At 36.2% G+C, this 17,975-nt stretch overlaps 1 protein-coding gene across 5 annotated transcripts in view; it reads left to right on the forward strand.

The window, feature by feature from the left end:
* Positions 1–17,975, forward strand: part of TENT2 (terminal nucleotidyltransferase 2) — a 70,557-nt gene that overhangs the window by 10,891 nt on the left and 41,691 nt on the right. For all 5 annotated transcript variants that reach the window (XR_003909951.1, XM_029942491.1, XM_029942494.1 and 2 more), the window contains 2 exons: positions 17,607–17,721; positions 17,811–17,902. Coding sequence is in view for 4 of the 5 variants with exons in the window: in XM_029942491.1 (XP_029798351.1) it covers positions 17,607–17,721; positions 17,811–17,902 (207 nt within the window). In the remaining variant the exon portion in view is untranslated. The remainder of the gene's footprint in view (positions 1–17,606; positions 17,722–17,810; positions 17,903–17,975) is intronic.

A 17,975-nucleotide genomic window follows, 5' to 3' on the forward strand; every position in this document is an offset into this window, starting at 1 on the left:
TCTTGCTTTTTTAAAATTTTTAATGTTTATTTATTTTTGAGAGACAGTGAGAGAGAGAGTATGAGCAGGAGAGGGGCAGAGAGAGAGGGAGAGACACAGAATCTGAAGCAGGTTCCAGGCTCTGAGCTGTCAGCACAGAGCCTGATGCGGGGCTGGAGCTCATGAACTGTGAGATCATGACTGAGCCAAAGTCAGACGCTTAACTGACTGAGCCACCCAGGCGCCCCTGGTCTTTCTTTTTTAACAGCGTATTTTTAAGGTTCATTCATGTCACAGAATGTGTCAGTTCTTTGTCTCTTTTTATAGCTAAATAATATTGTATAGATATACCATTATATTTTGTTTATGCCTTCATCATTTGATCAACTTTGAGGTGGTTTCTTCTCTTTGGCTATTCTGAATAATGCTGCTATGAAAATCTGTGCACAAGTTTGTGTGGACGTGTTTTCATTTCTTTTGGTGATATACCTATTTGTGAAATTGATGGGTTATTTGGTGACTCTGTGTATACCTTTTTGAGAGCTGCCCGTGTTTTCTAAAGTGGCTGCACCATTTTGCATTCTCACCACCAGTATATGAGTGTTCCAATTTTTCCACATCCTTACCAACACTTGTTATTGTCTGACTTTTTGATTATAGCCATTCTAGTTGGTAAGAAATGGTATCTCATTGTGATTTTGATTTGCATCTTACTAATAACTAATGATGTTGGTCATCTTTTCATTTGCATGTTGACTATTTCTGTGCCTTCTTTAGTGAACCTTCTATTCAGATCTTTTGCCCATTTTTTAATTGGATTATTTATTTTTTATTTTTGAGTTGTAAGAGTTCTTTGTATATTCTGACTATTAAACCATTATCAGATATATGATTTGCAGATATATTCTCCCATTCCTGGTCTGCCTTTTTCCTTTCTCCATAGTGTCCTTTGAAACAGGAAAGCTTTTTATTTTAACCAAGTCCAGTTTATCTTTGGTTTCTTGAACGTTTGGTGTCGTATATAAGAAACCATTGCCTGATCCAAGGTTGCAAAGATTATTGTCTATGCGTTATTCTAAGAATTTTATAGTTTTGCCTTTTAGATTTAGGTCTTCGGTTCATTTTGAGTTCTAGTATGATATGAAGTAGAGGTCCAACTTCATTCTTTTGCTATTAGTCCACTTGTCGCAGTACTATTTATTAAAAAGATTCTGTCATTCTTTTGTTAGTATGAAGTAGAAAAGCAATTAGGTAAAATCAGTGGGAGGGAGGAAGAGGCAAAGTAAAATGGGAAAAGATGAACTTGAAAACTTTTAGTACTGTTTCCCCCCTTCTTCATGCTTTCTCCTTTTTTTGCTTTCTCATTTTAAAGAAATGCTTATAATGATATAATGCAAAAGCCTGTGGTATAAATCAAATCTGACCAGTTCTTAGAGTGGATATATAAGAATCTTTTACTATATGTGAGTTTTTAACATATATGCAGGCTCATTTTCAATGGCATTTATAAATATGCTTTCTATATTTTTGTGTGTCTTTATATATTCATTATAGTTAACTATAAGGAACTAACTGCTAGTTCTGCATATGGACTAGGTATATGTTGAGTCTCAGTAAATTTAATAACATAATTTAAATTAGTCAGTGTATATCCTTTAGTGAAGTATGGTTCCGTATCAGTAACTTTTTCTGTGCCTAGTAGCATAGAAAAAGATCTCTTATATCCATTTATTTCAGAAAGATAAAGATATATTTTGTTAAGCAATTTTTTTTGAGTGCTACTCTCTACCTGCCTAGTTGTGGGAGAAAGAAGGCAAGCAGTTAGTTCTGTGTTCATTCTTTAAGAGAACACTTATTTTTTATTTATTTTTTCTTTTTTACTTTGATATTGTTTTATTCATGAAATTTTACTTAAAATTTCAAATAATATTAAGGAGAGTGTAAAATCTTTTTTTCCCCCTTAATCTACATCCAAGTTAGTTAGCATATAGTGCAACAATGATTTCAGGAGTAGAGTCCTTAATGCCCCTTACCCACTTAGCCCCTCCCCCTCCCACAACCCCTCCAGCAACCCTCTGTTTGTTCTCTATATTTAAGAGTCTCTTATGTTTTGTCTCCTTCCCTGTTTTTGTATTATTTTTGCCTGCCTTCCCTTAGGTTCGTCTGTTTTGTATCTCAAAGTCCTCATATGAGTGAAGTCATATAACGTTTGTGTTTCTCTCATTTCGCTTCACATAATACCCTCTAGTTCCATCCATGTAGTTGCAAATGGCAAAATTCATTCTCAATTGCTGAGTAATACTCTATTTGTATACTACACCTTCTTTACCCATTCATCGTTCGATGGATGTTTGGTCTCTTTCTATACTTTGGTTATTGTCAGTAGCGCTGTTATAAACTTCGGGGTACATGTGTCCCTTTCAAACAGCACTCCTGTATCCTTTGGATAGGTACCTTGTAGTGCAGTTGCTGGGTTGTGGAGTAGCTCTATTTTTAATTTTTTGAGGAACCTCCATACTGTTTTCCAGAGTGGCTGCACCAGTTTGCATTCCCAGCAGCAGTGCAAAAGGGTTCCTCTTTCTCCACATCCTTGCCAGTATCTGTTGTTGCCTGAATTGTTAATGTTGGCCATTCTGACAAGTGTGAGGTAGTATTTTATTGTGGTTTAGATTTGTATTTCCCTGATGATGCACTAGTGATGTTGAGCATTTTTTCATGTGCTGGTGACCATCTGGATGTCCTCTTTGGAGAAGTGTCTATTCATATCTGTTGCCCGTTTCTTCACTGAATTATTTGTTTTTTGGGTGTGGAGTTTGATAACTTCTTTACAGATTTTGGACACTAACCTTTTATCTGATATGTCATTTGCAACTATCTTCTCCCATTCCTTCACTTGCCTTTTAGTTTTGTTGATTGTTTCCTTTGCTGAGCAGAAGTTTAAAAGAACACTTTTAAGGAAAACTAACATTTATTGATGTCTTTTCACTTCTAGGCATTCATATGTTATATCATTTAGTCTTTCAAACAGCCCCATGATGTGGATATTGTCCTAATTTTACTGAAGTTCAGAAAGCTAAATAACTTGCTCAAGGTCACAGCTAGTAAGTGACACACCAAGATTTGACCCTTATCTCTAATAATAAAAAGAGGAGGAACTTAAGATGTTTAAAATCAAGGGTAGGGAGAGGACATCCTTTGAATTGATTGTAACACCAGAAAATCTGTGAAAGTAATAGCTAATATTTAGTGGCTTGCTTTTCCAGCAGTGTGTTCAGTGGTTTGTATCACTTACTTACGTTTATCTCTGCTACACCATGAAGTGAATGGGAAGTCTTGGTGTGTAAAAAATGGAGTAGTGGTTTGGGGTCTTGAATGCACAGTAAAATGCCATTGAAGGTTTTTGAATAGAGAAATGGCATAATCAGATTGACAATTTGGGGAAGATAGTTCTTGTGGTATAGTGGAGTTGAGCTTGTGATAAGGAGGACTGAAAGGTGGGTGGGTGATTAGCTTTAAGGCTATTAAATTCATTCAATGAGAGGTGTGGAAGCTTTTAGTTATGGCGTAGGGTAGTGGGAAAGATGTGAGAGACCATGTGTAAGGAAAATTGGTAGAATCTGTAGAATCACTGAATATAAGGGGAAGAGAGAGAGGGAGGCTTTGATGTCTCCAGTGATTTGATTCTGGACTCCTAACAGAGATAAGGAACTTAGATTTGAGGCATATAAATTAGTTGAGGAACTACTCATTTGTTTAAAAAAATTTTTTTTAATGTTTGTTTATTTTTAAGAGACAGAGCCTAAGTAGGGGAGGGGCAGAGAGAGAGGGAGACACAGAATCTGAAGCAGGCTCTAGGCTCTGAGCTGTCAGCACAGAGCCCAGCGTGGGGATTGAACCCACAAACTGTGAGATCCTAACCTTAGCTGAAGTTGGACACACAACTGACTGATCCAAGCAGGCGCCCCACAAGAACTTTTGGAACTATGGGAGATCTGTAATTTTTGTGCTTTTTAGAAATCTCGTCTTCTGCAAATTGCACACTAAGAATATAGATTTATGAAAAAACAGGGCTAGAGCAGATAATTCGAAATCTAAACAATTTGGAACCAGAACACTATCAAGAGTAATAATTGATACCTTGGGAAATAACTTGGTCAGACCAAGTAGGCAGCTTAGTATGGCTGGATGCTGTGGCAGGGGATATTAAAAATATACAAAAAAGAGCTGAGATATTGGCTTGTGGTGGGCACTGAGACAAGGCAGTTAGAAGTGGAACTCTGAGTCAGTGAAGCTGCTGTAGGTATACACATAAGGAGATATACCAGCAGAGAGCTGTTTGAGGCTGGGGGGATGCTTGACTGAATGGGAACCCTCAATAGAGTGGCAACACAAAGAAATAGGTGGGAGCTAATTTTTAGTTGTGTTGAATCCATAAGGACTCCTACCTGTGCAGCAGCCAAAGCGAGGATTCTTTTTCTTTCTCATGAAGGTTATGATTCTGAGAAAGAATGAATCTGTATGAATCTGAATAAGGGTAGATGTAGGAAAGTTATTGTAGTGTTCTATTCTAGGTGCAAGGTAATTGTGCCTTGAATTATGAAGTGCTTGTACAGCACCTCACATTATGAAGAGAAGTGGATGGATTTAAGCTGTATTTGGGAATTATAATTGATAGACTTTGGTGATGGAGTATATTAGGTCATTTAAGCCTACTTTCTTCAGTGTGGAAGGAGTGTCTTTTGCATTTTAGAATGTCTAGCATTCCTGGCTTTTAGCTCACTAAATGCCACTAATCCCATTATAAGAAACAAAAAAGTTAACAGATATTGCCACATGTCACCCAGAGGTAGAATTGCCCCTGGTTGAGGGGGCACTGAATTAGATAGAGAAGATACTGAGGATTTCCAGCTTCTACATGGATTCATGGTAGTATTTATGGAGATGGAACAAAATGGAAAAGGAGCAATATTTATGTGTGTATGTGTGCTTGGTAGGCATTGGAGGATCAAATTAGATATCAGAGATGATAGTTTAATGTTATAGATCTGAAATTCAGAGGAAATGTATTGACTAGAAATGTACACTTGGTAATCATTGGCGTTTAGATGGTAATTGAAGCCAGGTGTGTGGATATGATTGTTCAGGGAGAGAAAAGAGGCTGAATTCAAGACTGAAATAGTTCAGGGAAAGAATGGGAAACAGAAATGGAAACTAAAAATATATGCAACTGTTTTGGGAAGTTTGGCTGTGAAGTGGAGGAGCTAAAGATTTGAAGTTGGAACAAAGGAGTTTTTCAACTTTTTAATTTTTATTTTAACCACATATAAACGTTTATGGGAAAGATTTAGTGGAGAGAGAGGAGATTGACTATACTGCGAAGAAAAGAACAATTATGAATAAGGCCCCTCAGAAGAGGGAAAGGGCATGGATCTTGCTTATGAGTGGAGTAATAGGTAAGAGAAAAGCTTTCTGGCACTGGAGGAAAGGAGGGAAAGATAGGTGTAGATGATAATAAGGAAGTTTGTAGATATGATATAGAGAAATTAATGTGGAGTTTCCATAGTTGAGTGGCTTCTTCCTGTTTTCTTTATAAATTATTTTGCAAAGTCATCTTTTAAGAGTGAGGATAATAAGGGATATCCAGAGTTTGAGAATAGTGGAGAGGGTTTGAAATAAAATTGACTGGGGGTGTCTGGGTGGCTCAGTCAGTTGAGCGGCCCACTTCGGCTCAGGTCACGACCTCACAGGTTGTGAGTTTGAGCCCCACGTCGGGCTCTGTGCTGATAGCTCGGAGCCTGGAGCCTGCTTCAGATTCTGTGTCTCCCTCTTTCTCTGACCCTCCCCTGCTTGTGTGCTCGCTCGCTCTCTCTCTCTGTCTCTGTCTCTCAGAAATAAATAAATAAATGTTAAAAAATTAAAAAAAAATAAAATTGACTGAGGGTAGGAATCAAGCTGTGACCAGAAAAATTGAATAGAGAAGACTTGTACTTGCTGGCTAGTGTAGAGGTTTCACTTAAGATGGACAATAGTGAATTCATTTTAAGTAAAAATAAACCATCAACTGGTTCAGTTAGCTCCAAGGAAAGATTTTGTTAGTGAAAGTTTTAAATACTTTGAAAATTCATATTCTGTGTTTTGAAGCCTGAAGATTTAAGTTCTTAAAAATGAATACCCTCTGAGTTTACATTCTTTTCTCCATTTTAAAATCTTTTATCGGGGTGCCTGGGTGGCTCAGTCCGTTAAGCATCCAACTTCAGCTCAGGTCATGATCTCACAGCCTGTGAGTTGGGAGCCTCATGTCAGGCTCTGTGCTGACAGATCAGAGCCTGGAGCCTGCTTTGGATTCTTGTGTCCTCTCTCCCCCTGCCCCTCTCCAGCTCACACTTGTGCGCTCTCTCCCCTTCATAAAGAAATAAACATTGAATTAAAAAAAAAATAAAACCTTTTATCAGTTTTTCAAGTTGCTATATTAACAGAACTCTTTAAAATATCTGAATTACCTTTCTGAATTAACATTTACTTCACTCTAGTTTTAAGGGGAATATATCGTTGCCTGGGAATGCCTGGGTGGCTCAGTCGGTTAAGCTTCCAACTTCAGCTCAAGCCACGATCTCACAGTTCAGATCATGGGTTCGAGCCCCGCATCGGGCTCTGTGTTGACAGCTCAGAGCCTGGAGCCTGCTTCAGATTCTGTGTCTCCCTCTCTCTCTGCCCTTCCCCACTCGCTCTCTGTCTCTCTCAAAATAAAACAATAAAGACATAAAAAATTAAAAACAATATATTGTTGCCTGGACAAAAAAGAGGCTGTAGAGGAATCAAGAGTTAACCAAGTTCCTGAATTCTATCTCTTATAATTATTCTTTAGAAATTCTGATTAGTTTGGAGATACGTGAGTTGAAGTAATTGATTTTGAATTTTTAGTAGAGGTGAAGTTAGGCTGAGGTTTTCTTGGTATTGATTATAAAGTAAAAAAGGTGATTGTGAAGGAATTACTCAAGGTATCTTGTATAATGTTTAATTTTGGAAAGGAGAAAATATGGATCCTCTTGGGAACCTTGGAGAAACAGTTTAGGGACAGTTATCTTACAGATTTCTTAGAGGCTCTATCTTTAAAATTGTTTTTTAATTTCAATATTTTACTTTATTTAAAAACATTAAAAAGAAGATAAAGTATTTGTGAAGTGTTAGCTCACTGAATTTTAAATACAGTTGGCCCTTGAACAACACAGTGGTTAGGGAGGGGTACATGCCTCCTACACAGTCAAAAATCCTTAAATAACTTTTGACACCCCCAAAACTTCACTGTTAATAGCCTACTGTTGACTGGAAGCCTTACCAATAATGTAAACAGTCAATTCACATGCATTTTGTATGTATTCTTAAAGTAGGCTGGAGAAAAAAATGTTGAAATCGTAGAGAAGAGACAATACATTTACATTAGTATACTGTATTTATTGAAAAGCGTCTTGAGTATAAGACCAGTGCAGTCCAAATCTGTGTTATTCAAAGGTTTTTTTGTGGTGAGAACAACTAAGATACATTCTCTTAGCAAATTTCAAGTGTATAATGCATTATTATTTTTTATTAAAATTTTTTTTAACATTTATTCATTTTTTGAGAGACCGAGCATGAGTCGGGGGAGGGGCCTAGAGAGAGGAAGACACAGAATCTAAAGTGGGCTCCAGGCTCTGAACTGACAGCACAGAGCTCGAAGCTGGGCTCGAATTCACGGACTGTGAAATCATGACCTGAGCCCAAATTGGATGCTTAACTAGCTGAACCACCCAGGCACTCCTATAATGCATTATTATTAAAAAAATTTTTTCTAGGTGTTTATTTTTGAGAGAGAGAAAGAGAGAGAGTTGAACAGAGCAGGGTCAGAGAGAGAGGGAGACACAGAACTCAAAGCGAGTTCCAGGTTCTGTGCTGTCAGCATGGAGCATGACGTGGGGCTCAAATTCACAAACTGTGAGATTATAACCTGAGCTGAAGTCACCTACTTCAGCCACCCAGGCACCCCTACAATGTGTTATTACTAATTGAAGTCACTATATGGTAAATTATGTCTCCAGAACCTACTCATCTTATAACTGGAATTTGTATGCCTTCACCAACATCATCATACCCCCTAGCTCCTGATAATCACTGTTCTCCTCTCTGCTAATAAGCAGAATTAATAAATCAGGAAATTTGACTTGTTTAGATTTTGCATAAAAGTGGGGATCATGCAGTATTTTCTTTTTACGTTTAGTTTATTTCATTTGCTATATTGTCTTCCAGGTTTATCCATGTGGCAAATGGCAGAATTTCCTTCTTTTTTAAGGCCAAATGATTTTCCATTGTGTATGTATATGTGTGTGTAGGTATGTGTATGTGTGTATTTATGTTTATATACCACATTGTCTTTATCCATTCATCACTTGACATTTAGGTTCTTTTTTTTATCTTGGCTACTGTGTTTAATGCTACAGTGAACATGAAAGTGCAGATATCTCTTTGAGATACTGATTTTATTTCCTTTGCATATATACCCGAACTGGAATTGCTGGATCATATGGTAGTTCTATTTGTATATTATTTTTATATTTTTTATATTATATTACTTAAATATTTTTATATTTAAAAAAGTTTATTTTCTTTTATAGTTTATTGTCGTTAGTTTTCTTTCTTTCTTTTTTTTTTTTTTACATTTATTTATTTTTGAGAGACAGAGACAGAGCACAAGTGGGGGAGGGGCAGAGAGAGAAGGAGACATAGAATCTGAAGCAGGTTCCAGGCTCTGAGCTGTCAGCACTGAGCCCGACGTGGGGCTTGAACTCACAGTGAGATCATGACCCGAGCCAAAGTCAGAAGCTTAACCGATTGAGCCACCCAGGCGCCCCGAAGTTAGTTTTCATATAACACCCAGTGCTCATCCCCACAAGTGCCCTCCTTAATGCCTTCACCTGTTTTCCCCTCTCCCCTACCCCCATCAACCCTCAGTTTGTTCTCAGTATTCAAGAGTCTCTGATGGTTTGGCTCCCTCCCACTTCCCAACTATTAAGTTTATTTTTAAGAGCGAGTGCAAGTGGAGGAGGTGCAGAGAGAGAGCATCCCAAGCAGGCTATGCATGCTGTCAGCACAGAACCTGACATGGGGCCACAAATCCACAAATCCTGAGATTGTGACCTGAGCCAAAATCAAGAGCCAGACACTCAACCAACTGAGCCACCAAGGTGTCCCATATTTTTAATTTTTTGAGGAGTCCTTCATACTGTTTTCCAGTGTGATTGTACCAATTTACATTCTCACTGACAGTATATTAGGTTTTCCTTTTGCATCCTTGCCAACACTTGTTACCTTTGACTTTGATAATAGTTTTTTAACAAGTGTGAGAGGATATCTCATTGTGGATTTGATTTGCATTTCCCTCATGATTAGTAATCTTGAACATCTTTTCATATACCTGTTGACATTTGTGTGTCTTTGGAAAAATGTCCAGGTCCTTTGTTTTTAAATTGGATTATTGATTGATTAATTGATTGCTATTGAGTTATATGAATTTCTTTTATATATTTTGGATATTAATCCCATATTGGGTATGTCATTTGCAAATAGTTTTCTCCCATTCTGTAGATTGCTTTTTCATTTTGTTGACTTTCTTTTGCTGTGTAAGAACTTTTTAGTTTGATGTAGTCCCACTTGATTTTAGATTATGTTGCCTGTGATTTTGGTGTCAAGTCTAAAAAATCATTGCAAGACCATTGACGGGGATTTTTTACACTCTTCTTTTCTAAGGAGTTTTACTGTTTCAGATCTTACATTTAAATCTTTAATCCATTTTGACTTGGCTTTTGTGTATGGTAGAAGATAGGGGTCTAATTTCATTCTTTTGCATGTAGATACTCAGTTTGCCCAACATTGTTGAAGACTACCCTTTTTCCATTGTAAAGTCTTGGCACCTTTGTCAAAGATTAGTCGTATATATATGACTATATATGTATGAGTTTATTTCTGGTCTCTCTTTTGTGGTTTTTATGTTCTTTTTTTTAGGCTGGTACTATATTATTCTGATTACTATAGCTTTGTAATAGAAGTTGAAATCAGGAAGTGTTATGGCTTCCAACTTTGTTCTTGCTTAAGATTGTTGTAGCTGTTTTGGGTCATTTGTGGTTCCATAGGAATTTTACTGATGCCTTTTCTGTTTCTGTGAAAAATGCCATTGGAGTTTTGATAGGGATTGCATTAAATCTGTAGATTGACTTGGGTACTATGGACTTTTTAACAATTTTAATTCTTCCAATCCACAAATATGAGATATCTTTCTTTTTATTTTTTGTCTTCCATTTCTTTTGTCAATATTTTATAGTTTTCATTGTAAATATCTTTTACCTCCTTGATTAAACTTATTCCTAGGACCCTATCTTTATAATGTATATGTCAGAAAAGTTTTGAAAGCTACTGAGATGTAAATTTATGTAGAAAATCTAGGCCAGGACTCAGCAGAATAGGTCCTCAAGTGAAAGCTTGTTTTGTTTTTCCATTCTCCTTTTATTTCTTGGTCAAGTTCAGTAATAATATATGCCTAAAAGCAATCAAACTTAAGGGAAAGAAATCAGTAATTCAGACTGCCTCATCAGTGTGCCTGTTGGTAAATTATGAAGACTCTACATTTTGTCCCCACACAACGCCTAGTAATTTAACATGCTAACAAGGAGTGTGTTATTTTCGGCATGACATTTTCTGATTCCATTTTATTTTAATTCACTTTAAGAGAAAGGAATTCAGCATCAATAATGAATTTAAACTTTTATTACATATCTAACTTTATTCAGGAATTAGTACCAGTTTTTTCTTGCTTTTTTTTTTTTTTTTTGAAGTTTATTTTTTGAGAGAGAAAGAGTCCAATGAGTGTGAGAGGGGCAGAGAGAGAGAAAGAGAATCCCAAGCAGGGTGACTCCCTATGTGTGGGCTCAATCACACGAATTGTGAGGTCATGACCTGAGCTGAAATCAAGAGTTGGCCGCTTACCTGACTGAGCCCCCCCCAGCTGCCCCAGGACTGTATTGTAAGATTATGGCTTTGTTGCCTGAGGAGAGAAAGCCTGAGAGAGCCTGAGAAATTGCCTGTTTTTGTTAAAATGTTTATGAACTAATAACTGATGTTTTCTGTAACATATTTAATTTTATATCTTTTGTCTTGAAAGCTCATTACTGATTGGTGCTTGTTGTTTCAAATAGCAATTATATTTAGTCAAAAACTTGTTAACCATTTACATATTTTACAGGTATGATCAGGTCTAGGTAATCCCAGCTGATCGGTTTTTTTGTTTTCTTTTGAGGACCCAGCTAACAGGACAGATGTAGAAGCTACTGAGAATGACATGTGAAAGTTATACTTAAGGCTTTATTTATTGACATACTTAAAAATATTTCTGAATCCCAATCTATACTTATCCTTGATGGCTTGTATTGACCTAAGACAATGATAACTTCATTGGTAATTTGTTTGAGCCTGACTTTCAGGACAGGTTACAGTGTTTTTTAAGAAAAATGAATTTATATTTGGAAGAAACAATATTTTAAACTGTATGTTGGTAAGTCCTTTTACAGTTTTGAACATATATAATACTTATAGTAAAAAATAGATATCTTTTACTATTACTTTTATGTTAAAGCAATAGATCTTGGCAGGCAGCCTAAACAGGTAGTATTATAGAGATTTAAATAACTTCAAGAATAGGGGGTGCCTGGGTGGCTCAATTGGTTAAGTGTCCCACTTCAGCCTTGGTCCTGATCTCGCTGTTCCTGAATTAGAGTCTTGCATAGGGCTCTGTGCTGACAGCTCAGAGCCTGGAACCTTTTTCAGATTCTGTGTCTCCCTCTCTCCCTCTCCCCCTACCCCACTCATGCTCTGTCTCTCTCAAAAATAAATAAACATTGGGGCGTGTGGGTGGCTCGGTTGGTTAAGCCTCTGACTTCAGCTCAGGTCATGATCTCTTGGTCTGTGAGTTCAAGCCCAGAACCTGGAACCTGCTTTGGATTCTGTCTCTCTCTTTCTCTGTCTCTGATCCTGACTGCTTTGTGCTCTGTTTCTCTCTGTCTCTCAAAAATAAATAAATGTTAAAAAAAAATTTTTTTTTAAACATTAAAAAATTTAAATTTAAGAATAATATTTTATGGATGCTTTGTTAGAATTATTTTTTAAACTAATGATAAGGAAAAGTTTTCTTCTGATTGAAACAAAAACAATTACTATTTTTTTAAAGTTCCTTTATTTTGAGAGCGAGAGACAGCCTGAGTCGGGGCAGGGGCCAGCAGTAGAGGAAAAGAGAGAATCCTAAGCAGGCTCCACACGGCAAGCAGAGAGCCTGATGTGGAGCTTGAACTCACAAAACCACGAGATCATGACCTGAGTTGAGACCAGGAGTTGGATGCTTAACTCACTTAGCCACCCAGGTGCCTAAGTGAAACAAAAGCAATTAAAGAAAGTTCCTGAAGTGCCATTATTCATAGTCACCTTGGTGTTACATGTATGATCTGAATATTTGATGCTTGATATTCATCATCCAAGGAGAATTCTTATCCTACTTTTCTCCTCCTCCCCTGAATTATTGAGCCATCTTCTGAAATATTTCTCTAAATTGAAGTAGAAGTCTTACTTTAGCATATATATATATTTATTTTGAGTTTTGTCTCATTTTTACTTTATATTCTATATGGTGTTTGTTCTAGGATACAAAACCGTAATTTGATAATGTGAATATCTAAGTAAATAATTAGATAGGAAAATTCTTTTGTATAGAAGCCTGTTACAGTAGGTGTTATATGGAAACTAACTTGACAATAAACTATTAAAAAAAAAAAGAAGCCTGTTAGATCTCCTTTATAGGAGTACTTGAACGAGAAGAAATGTTTCCATGGATGTTAAAAGGGAAGGGAGCAAATATATAGAATTATATTTTCCACATAATCACAAATTTTTTCATATGTGAATGTTTCTGTGTGAACATGATCATTCAGATGAAGGAACTTTTAAATATGATAAATATTTTTTCTTTCTTTTTGAAACAGTGCTTAAAAAATGCAAAAATTATTTTATCTTACTGGCCTGTAGAACAGTTCAGAGGTGGTATTTGGCTTACAGGCCATAGTTTACCAATCCTACAGATGAATGAAACTTAATCATCCAAGTGTCATTTAAAATTTTATATTTACCACTTTACTGGAAACCTTTTTCAAATATTTTATAAACTTGGATACTTTTTTAAAAGCTTTTTATTATGGAAAATATCAAATACATATACAAATAGAATATACTGTCACAGATCCTCATATTACTAAACTTTAAAAACCACCAACATAGTACCAATTTTATTTCATCTATATCTACCTCATTAGTTTGAATCATTATTATAATGATATAACATTCACAAATATTTCAATATATTTGTTACCTTTTTTATCCTTTTGCTAGTGCCATACTATCTTGTAAGTCTTGAAGGCAGGTAAGGCAAATCTTCCTTTTTTTCCTTCTTTTTTTTGGCTATTCTTGTTTTTTGGCCTTTCAAATAAAATTTAAAGTTATTTTCTCAGTTTCTAGAAACAAGCCTGGTAGGTCTGGTCTTGTCTCTTGTCTTTTCTTTTTTCTTTCTTTCTCTCTCTCTCTCTTTTTAATGTTTGTTTATTTTGAGAGAGAGAGTGTGTGAACAGAGGAGGGACAGAGAGAGAGAGTCACAGAATCCAAAGCAGGCTCCAGGCCCCAGTGCAGGGCTTGAACCCACAAACCGTGAGATCATGATCTGAGCCAAAGTCGGTCACTCAACCAACTGAGCCACCTAGGCTCCCATCTTGTCTTTTCTTTTGGTTGTACTGACTCTATAGATTAATTTCAGGAGAATTGACATCTTAACAGTAGTTACTTGATCCATGAGCATTTGTTTAGGCTTTTAATTTCTTACATCAATATTTGGTAATTTTAAGTGTACAAGTTTTATATATCTTTTGGTAAATATATTTCTAAATATTTCTTGTTTTTTGTAGATTTCTGATTGTTCTTTGTTAGTACTAGCCTATATACTAGTATAATATACTAGTAACTTTTGGAAACTTAAAGCATGAGAGGAAATTCCTTGGCTTGATATATTATGTTAATTCCATTAGTCTTGTGGACGTGTCTTCCATGTGTGCTTTATTATCTGTTGGAGTGTTACTCTCTCCTGTTTTCTTATAAAAACTTTGTATGGGAATTGACCAGAATCCTTTTTTAGGCATCATGTCTTCAAATAATTTTTCTCGCCTCTCATTCGCACCTCCCTTTCTGAGATACCAGTTTTTCTGTTATTTTCATTTAACAAATACAGTTACAAGTGAGACATCTTTTCCTGTATCATTTTTAAATGAAAAGGGTTGGGCAGGCTAGCTTTCCTAGGTTTATGGCTTTAGGAATCCTCTTCTGTTGTTATGTAGTATGCAGAAATCTCCTGAGGCCTTTTCTCTCCTTTTTCTCTACTTTCCTCTAGAGTAGGATTTTTTACCCTCTGCGCTATTGGCCTTTTTGAATCAGATAATCTTTGCTATGAGGGGTCAACCTATTCATGGTAAGATGTTAAGTGGCATTCTGCCCTCTATCTGCTAGATACCAGTGACCACCCAATGGCACCTCTCTTCCCCTCAGTTATAATAACTAAAAATGTTGCTAGACATCATCAAAAATCTCTGTGAAGTCCATCATTCTAGTTCTACACTGTTTTTTCTTTGTGTCTAATGGCTTTTTACTGTTTGTTTTAGATTTCTCTTCCTGCTAGTTTCTGCTTGATGTATTGCTTTGTCTTAGAAGGGAGCTTTCACGTTTTTTTGAGATTTCTCATTTTTCTATGATCCTCTTGCATTTATCTATGGACTCTTGCATGTAGCCTATGAAACTCTCCCACAGTTTGGATTGTTGTTCCACTCCAAATTGGATTCCTTAATTTGAGGAAGGGGGCAGGAAGTATAGTATGTATGGGCAGTTTGATTTCTGGATGGTCTGCCTTTGGGACTACCCAAATTTTTTTTCTTTTTTTCCCTTATTTCTGATACCATGTGGGTCTTGCTTCTATTGATATTTGGTCCCCTCTGCTCATATTTTGGGGTCCATGAGTACTATATAGTCGTCTGTGTTGTATTTGTTGGCCATGTTTTATTTTGTTTGGTTTGGTTTGATCTATTTTAGTCTTCTAGTTCCTTTGTCTTTTTGGAGGGAAGGTTATTAAAAATTAATATTAAAATAGTAATGTTAAGTATGTTAATATTATTATCAAAGGGGATATTGAAAAATTATGTCTCTTTCATTGCCAAGTTGCCTAGATTTCCTCTGCCATCTTAAAATGTGTATTCTAAACATGATAAGAGGAAATGTTTTATTTATTTACTCTTTGGTCAGTCTACTTACATGTTTTTTTTTTAGTTAAACTTGTTTTTAATTGAAGTATATCTGATATAATGTTAGTTTTAGGTGTACAACATAGTGATTTGACAAATATATATATATTAGGAAATGGTCACCACATTAAGTGTAGTTTACTCTGTCACCATACGCAGTTATTATTATTGACTTTATTTCCTATACTGTACCTTTCATTTCTGCAACTAGTTTATTTTGTAACTGAAAATTTGTACCTCTTTTTTTGTTAAATGTTTTATTTTAGTGTTTGTTTATTTTTGAGAGAGAGACAGTGTGAGCAGGGGAGGGGCAAAGAGCGAGAGAGACACAGATTCTGAAGCAGGCTTCAGGCTCTGAACTGTCAGCACAGAGCCCGATGCGGGGCTCAAACCCATGAACTGTGAGGTCTTGACCTGAGCCACAGTTGGATGCTTAACCAACTAAGCCACCCAGGCACCCCTGAAAGTTTATATTTCTTAATCCCCTTCACCTATTTTTGCCTTTCTCCCACCTCCTCTTTCTGACAGCCACCATTTTGTTCTGTGTGTGAATCTATTTTCTTTTCTTCTTTGGTTCATTTTAAGAAAACATTTCAAATGATGGGTGAGACTTGTGCCTCGTTATGGCCTCTGGGGAAGGCCTAGAGAAGGAGAGGCTGAAAATGAAAGAGAGAGGTGAAAAACTGATAGGAAGTATTTGTCCTCTGAAATGACCAGAGGCTTAGATTCTAAAGTATTGGTAGAGGGATTAACTTTGAACAGGGGAAGAGAACAGTTTGACAGGAGAGAGAAAGAGATGAGATTTTATTTAGATATGTTGGTTTGCAAAAGGTTGCAGTTAGGAAGCTCAGAAATGTCACATATGGTATTTTCAATTTGCTTAGTAAATTTTATGTAAAGTTATTTGCTAAAGAAAATGAGGTAACTATAGGGGACTTGAGGAAAGTAGTAAATGGTGATGGTGTAAAATGAGAGCAAAATCTAACCAGAATCATGAGTGTCTGAGTGATGCTAAGGACCAGCCTTGGGCTAGACCTTAAAATATAAATTTGAAAGATACCAATTTTGTGATTTAAACATTTTTTTCAGTTTTACGTTAGCAACTCAGAGATAAGAGCTTAGAAGGTGGTGTTTGTATAGACCTAAGATTAGTATTTTGCAGGACAGATGTCAGAAGTTGACATGGGAATAATGGTAAGGCATGATAAAAGGAAGTGGTTCAAGGAATGCACTCTGAGGTATAGACTGGGTAGGGAAGGGAATCACATCATTCAGGTGCTGATGACTTTAGAGAAAAGGAAGGATTCATTGGAATCCAGGTCTGTGTGATTTTAGAGCAGGTATGAGGGGAGTAAAAATTGGATAGGAGATTGAAGCCTAAGATAGTATACTGGAATTTAAATTTCAGAGCTAGAGAAATTCTGTCTTTTTGTAAAGACCATGTTAGGGGTGTAGGAGTGTAGAGCAGATGAAAAATATTGGAGTAAGAAAATTCGGAAATGGTGGGAGTATGTTGTGATATGTAGTGCATTGTAGATGAGGAAATACCTGTGATGATGGCAAGAGTTGGATTGAAGGGGGAAGTGTGAATCAGATAGGTAGATAAACAACAGATAGGTAGATAAACAAGGAGATCCAACTGTAGATGGCAACAGAAAGACTGGGTGCAGGCCAGTATTGTAAGAATTGGGAATAAGAGTGGTTTGCATGAGAAAAGACAACCAGTGGCTTTTCTTCTGAGGTTTGTTAATATTTATTATTGGTGGTATAAATATCAGGGGTTGGGCAGAACTTGTGTTTTTAAAGGGACTGATAGTAAATGTTTTATACTGTGGTGTTCACATGTTTCTGTTGCATATTTTTTATTCATTTTTATAACCCTTTAAAAATGTAAACACAATTCTTTACTCTTGTGGCTTCCAAAAACAGGCCGTAACCAAAGATTATAGTTTACTGTCCCACGGATTATACTCATTAAGAATTATCTGTGACCAGTTGTACTTTTCTGTGACTTACCAATGATACTTTCTTGGGAAAAATTCACAACTATGTCATTTACCGAGTAACTGTCATTACGTGAGTGACAGTAGTTTTAGAAAGTGTTTAAGGAGATCATATGTATTCATTTTAAAGATACCATTGGTAGTATTGTTTTACACTTCTTAGTATGATAATTACGTTTACATTTCTGAACAAAATTTTTACTTTTTTTGTGGTGGATTCAAGTTGAGTCAGCAGATACTGGAATTATTTGAAGCATGTCAGCAGCAAGTAAGTGATTTAAAGAAGAAAGAACTGTGTCGAACCCAGCTGCAGAGAGAAATTCAGCTCTTATTTCCACGTATGTTTCCCTGTTTTGCATGCCCTTTACATATATCTGTTCCTGTTTTAAATTTTAAATAATACTTTATAATCTGTTTTTTTCTCTAGAAAGCCGACTTTTTTTGGTTGGATCCTCTTTAAATGGATTTGGTACCCGGAGCAGTGATGGTGATTTATGCTTAGTTGTTAAAGAGGAACCAGTAAGTAATGAAACATTTATTTCAAGTGTTAAATTTCATATAAAAGTTGTTGAAGAAGAAAGTTTGTTTTAAT

This window comes from Suricata suricatta, chromosome 6 (genome assembly GCF_006229205.1).
Source record: "Suricata suricatta isolate VVHF042 chromosome 6, meerkat_22Aug2017_6uvM2_HiC, whole genome shotgun sequence".
Classification (NCBI taxonomy): Eukaryota; Metazoa; Chordata; class Mammalia; order Carnivora; family Herpestidae; genus Suricata; species Suricata suricatta.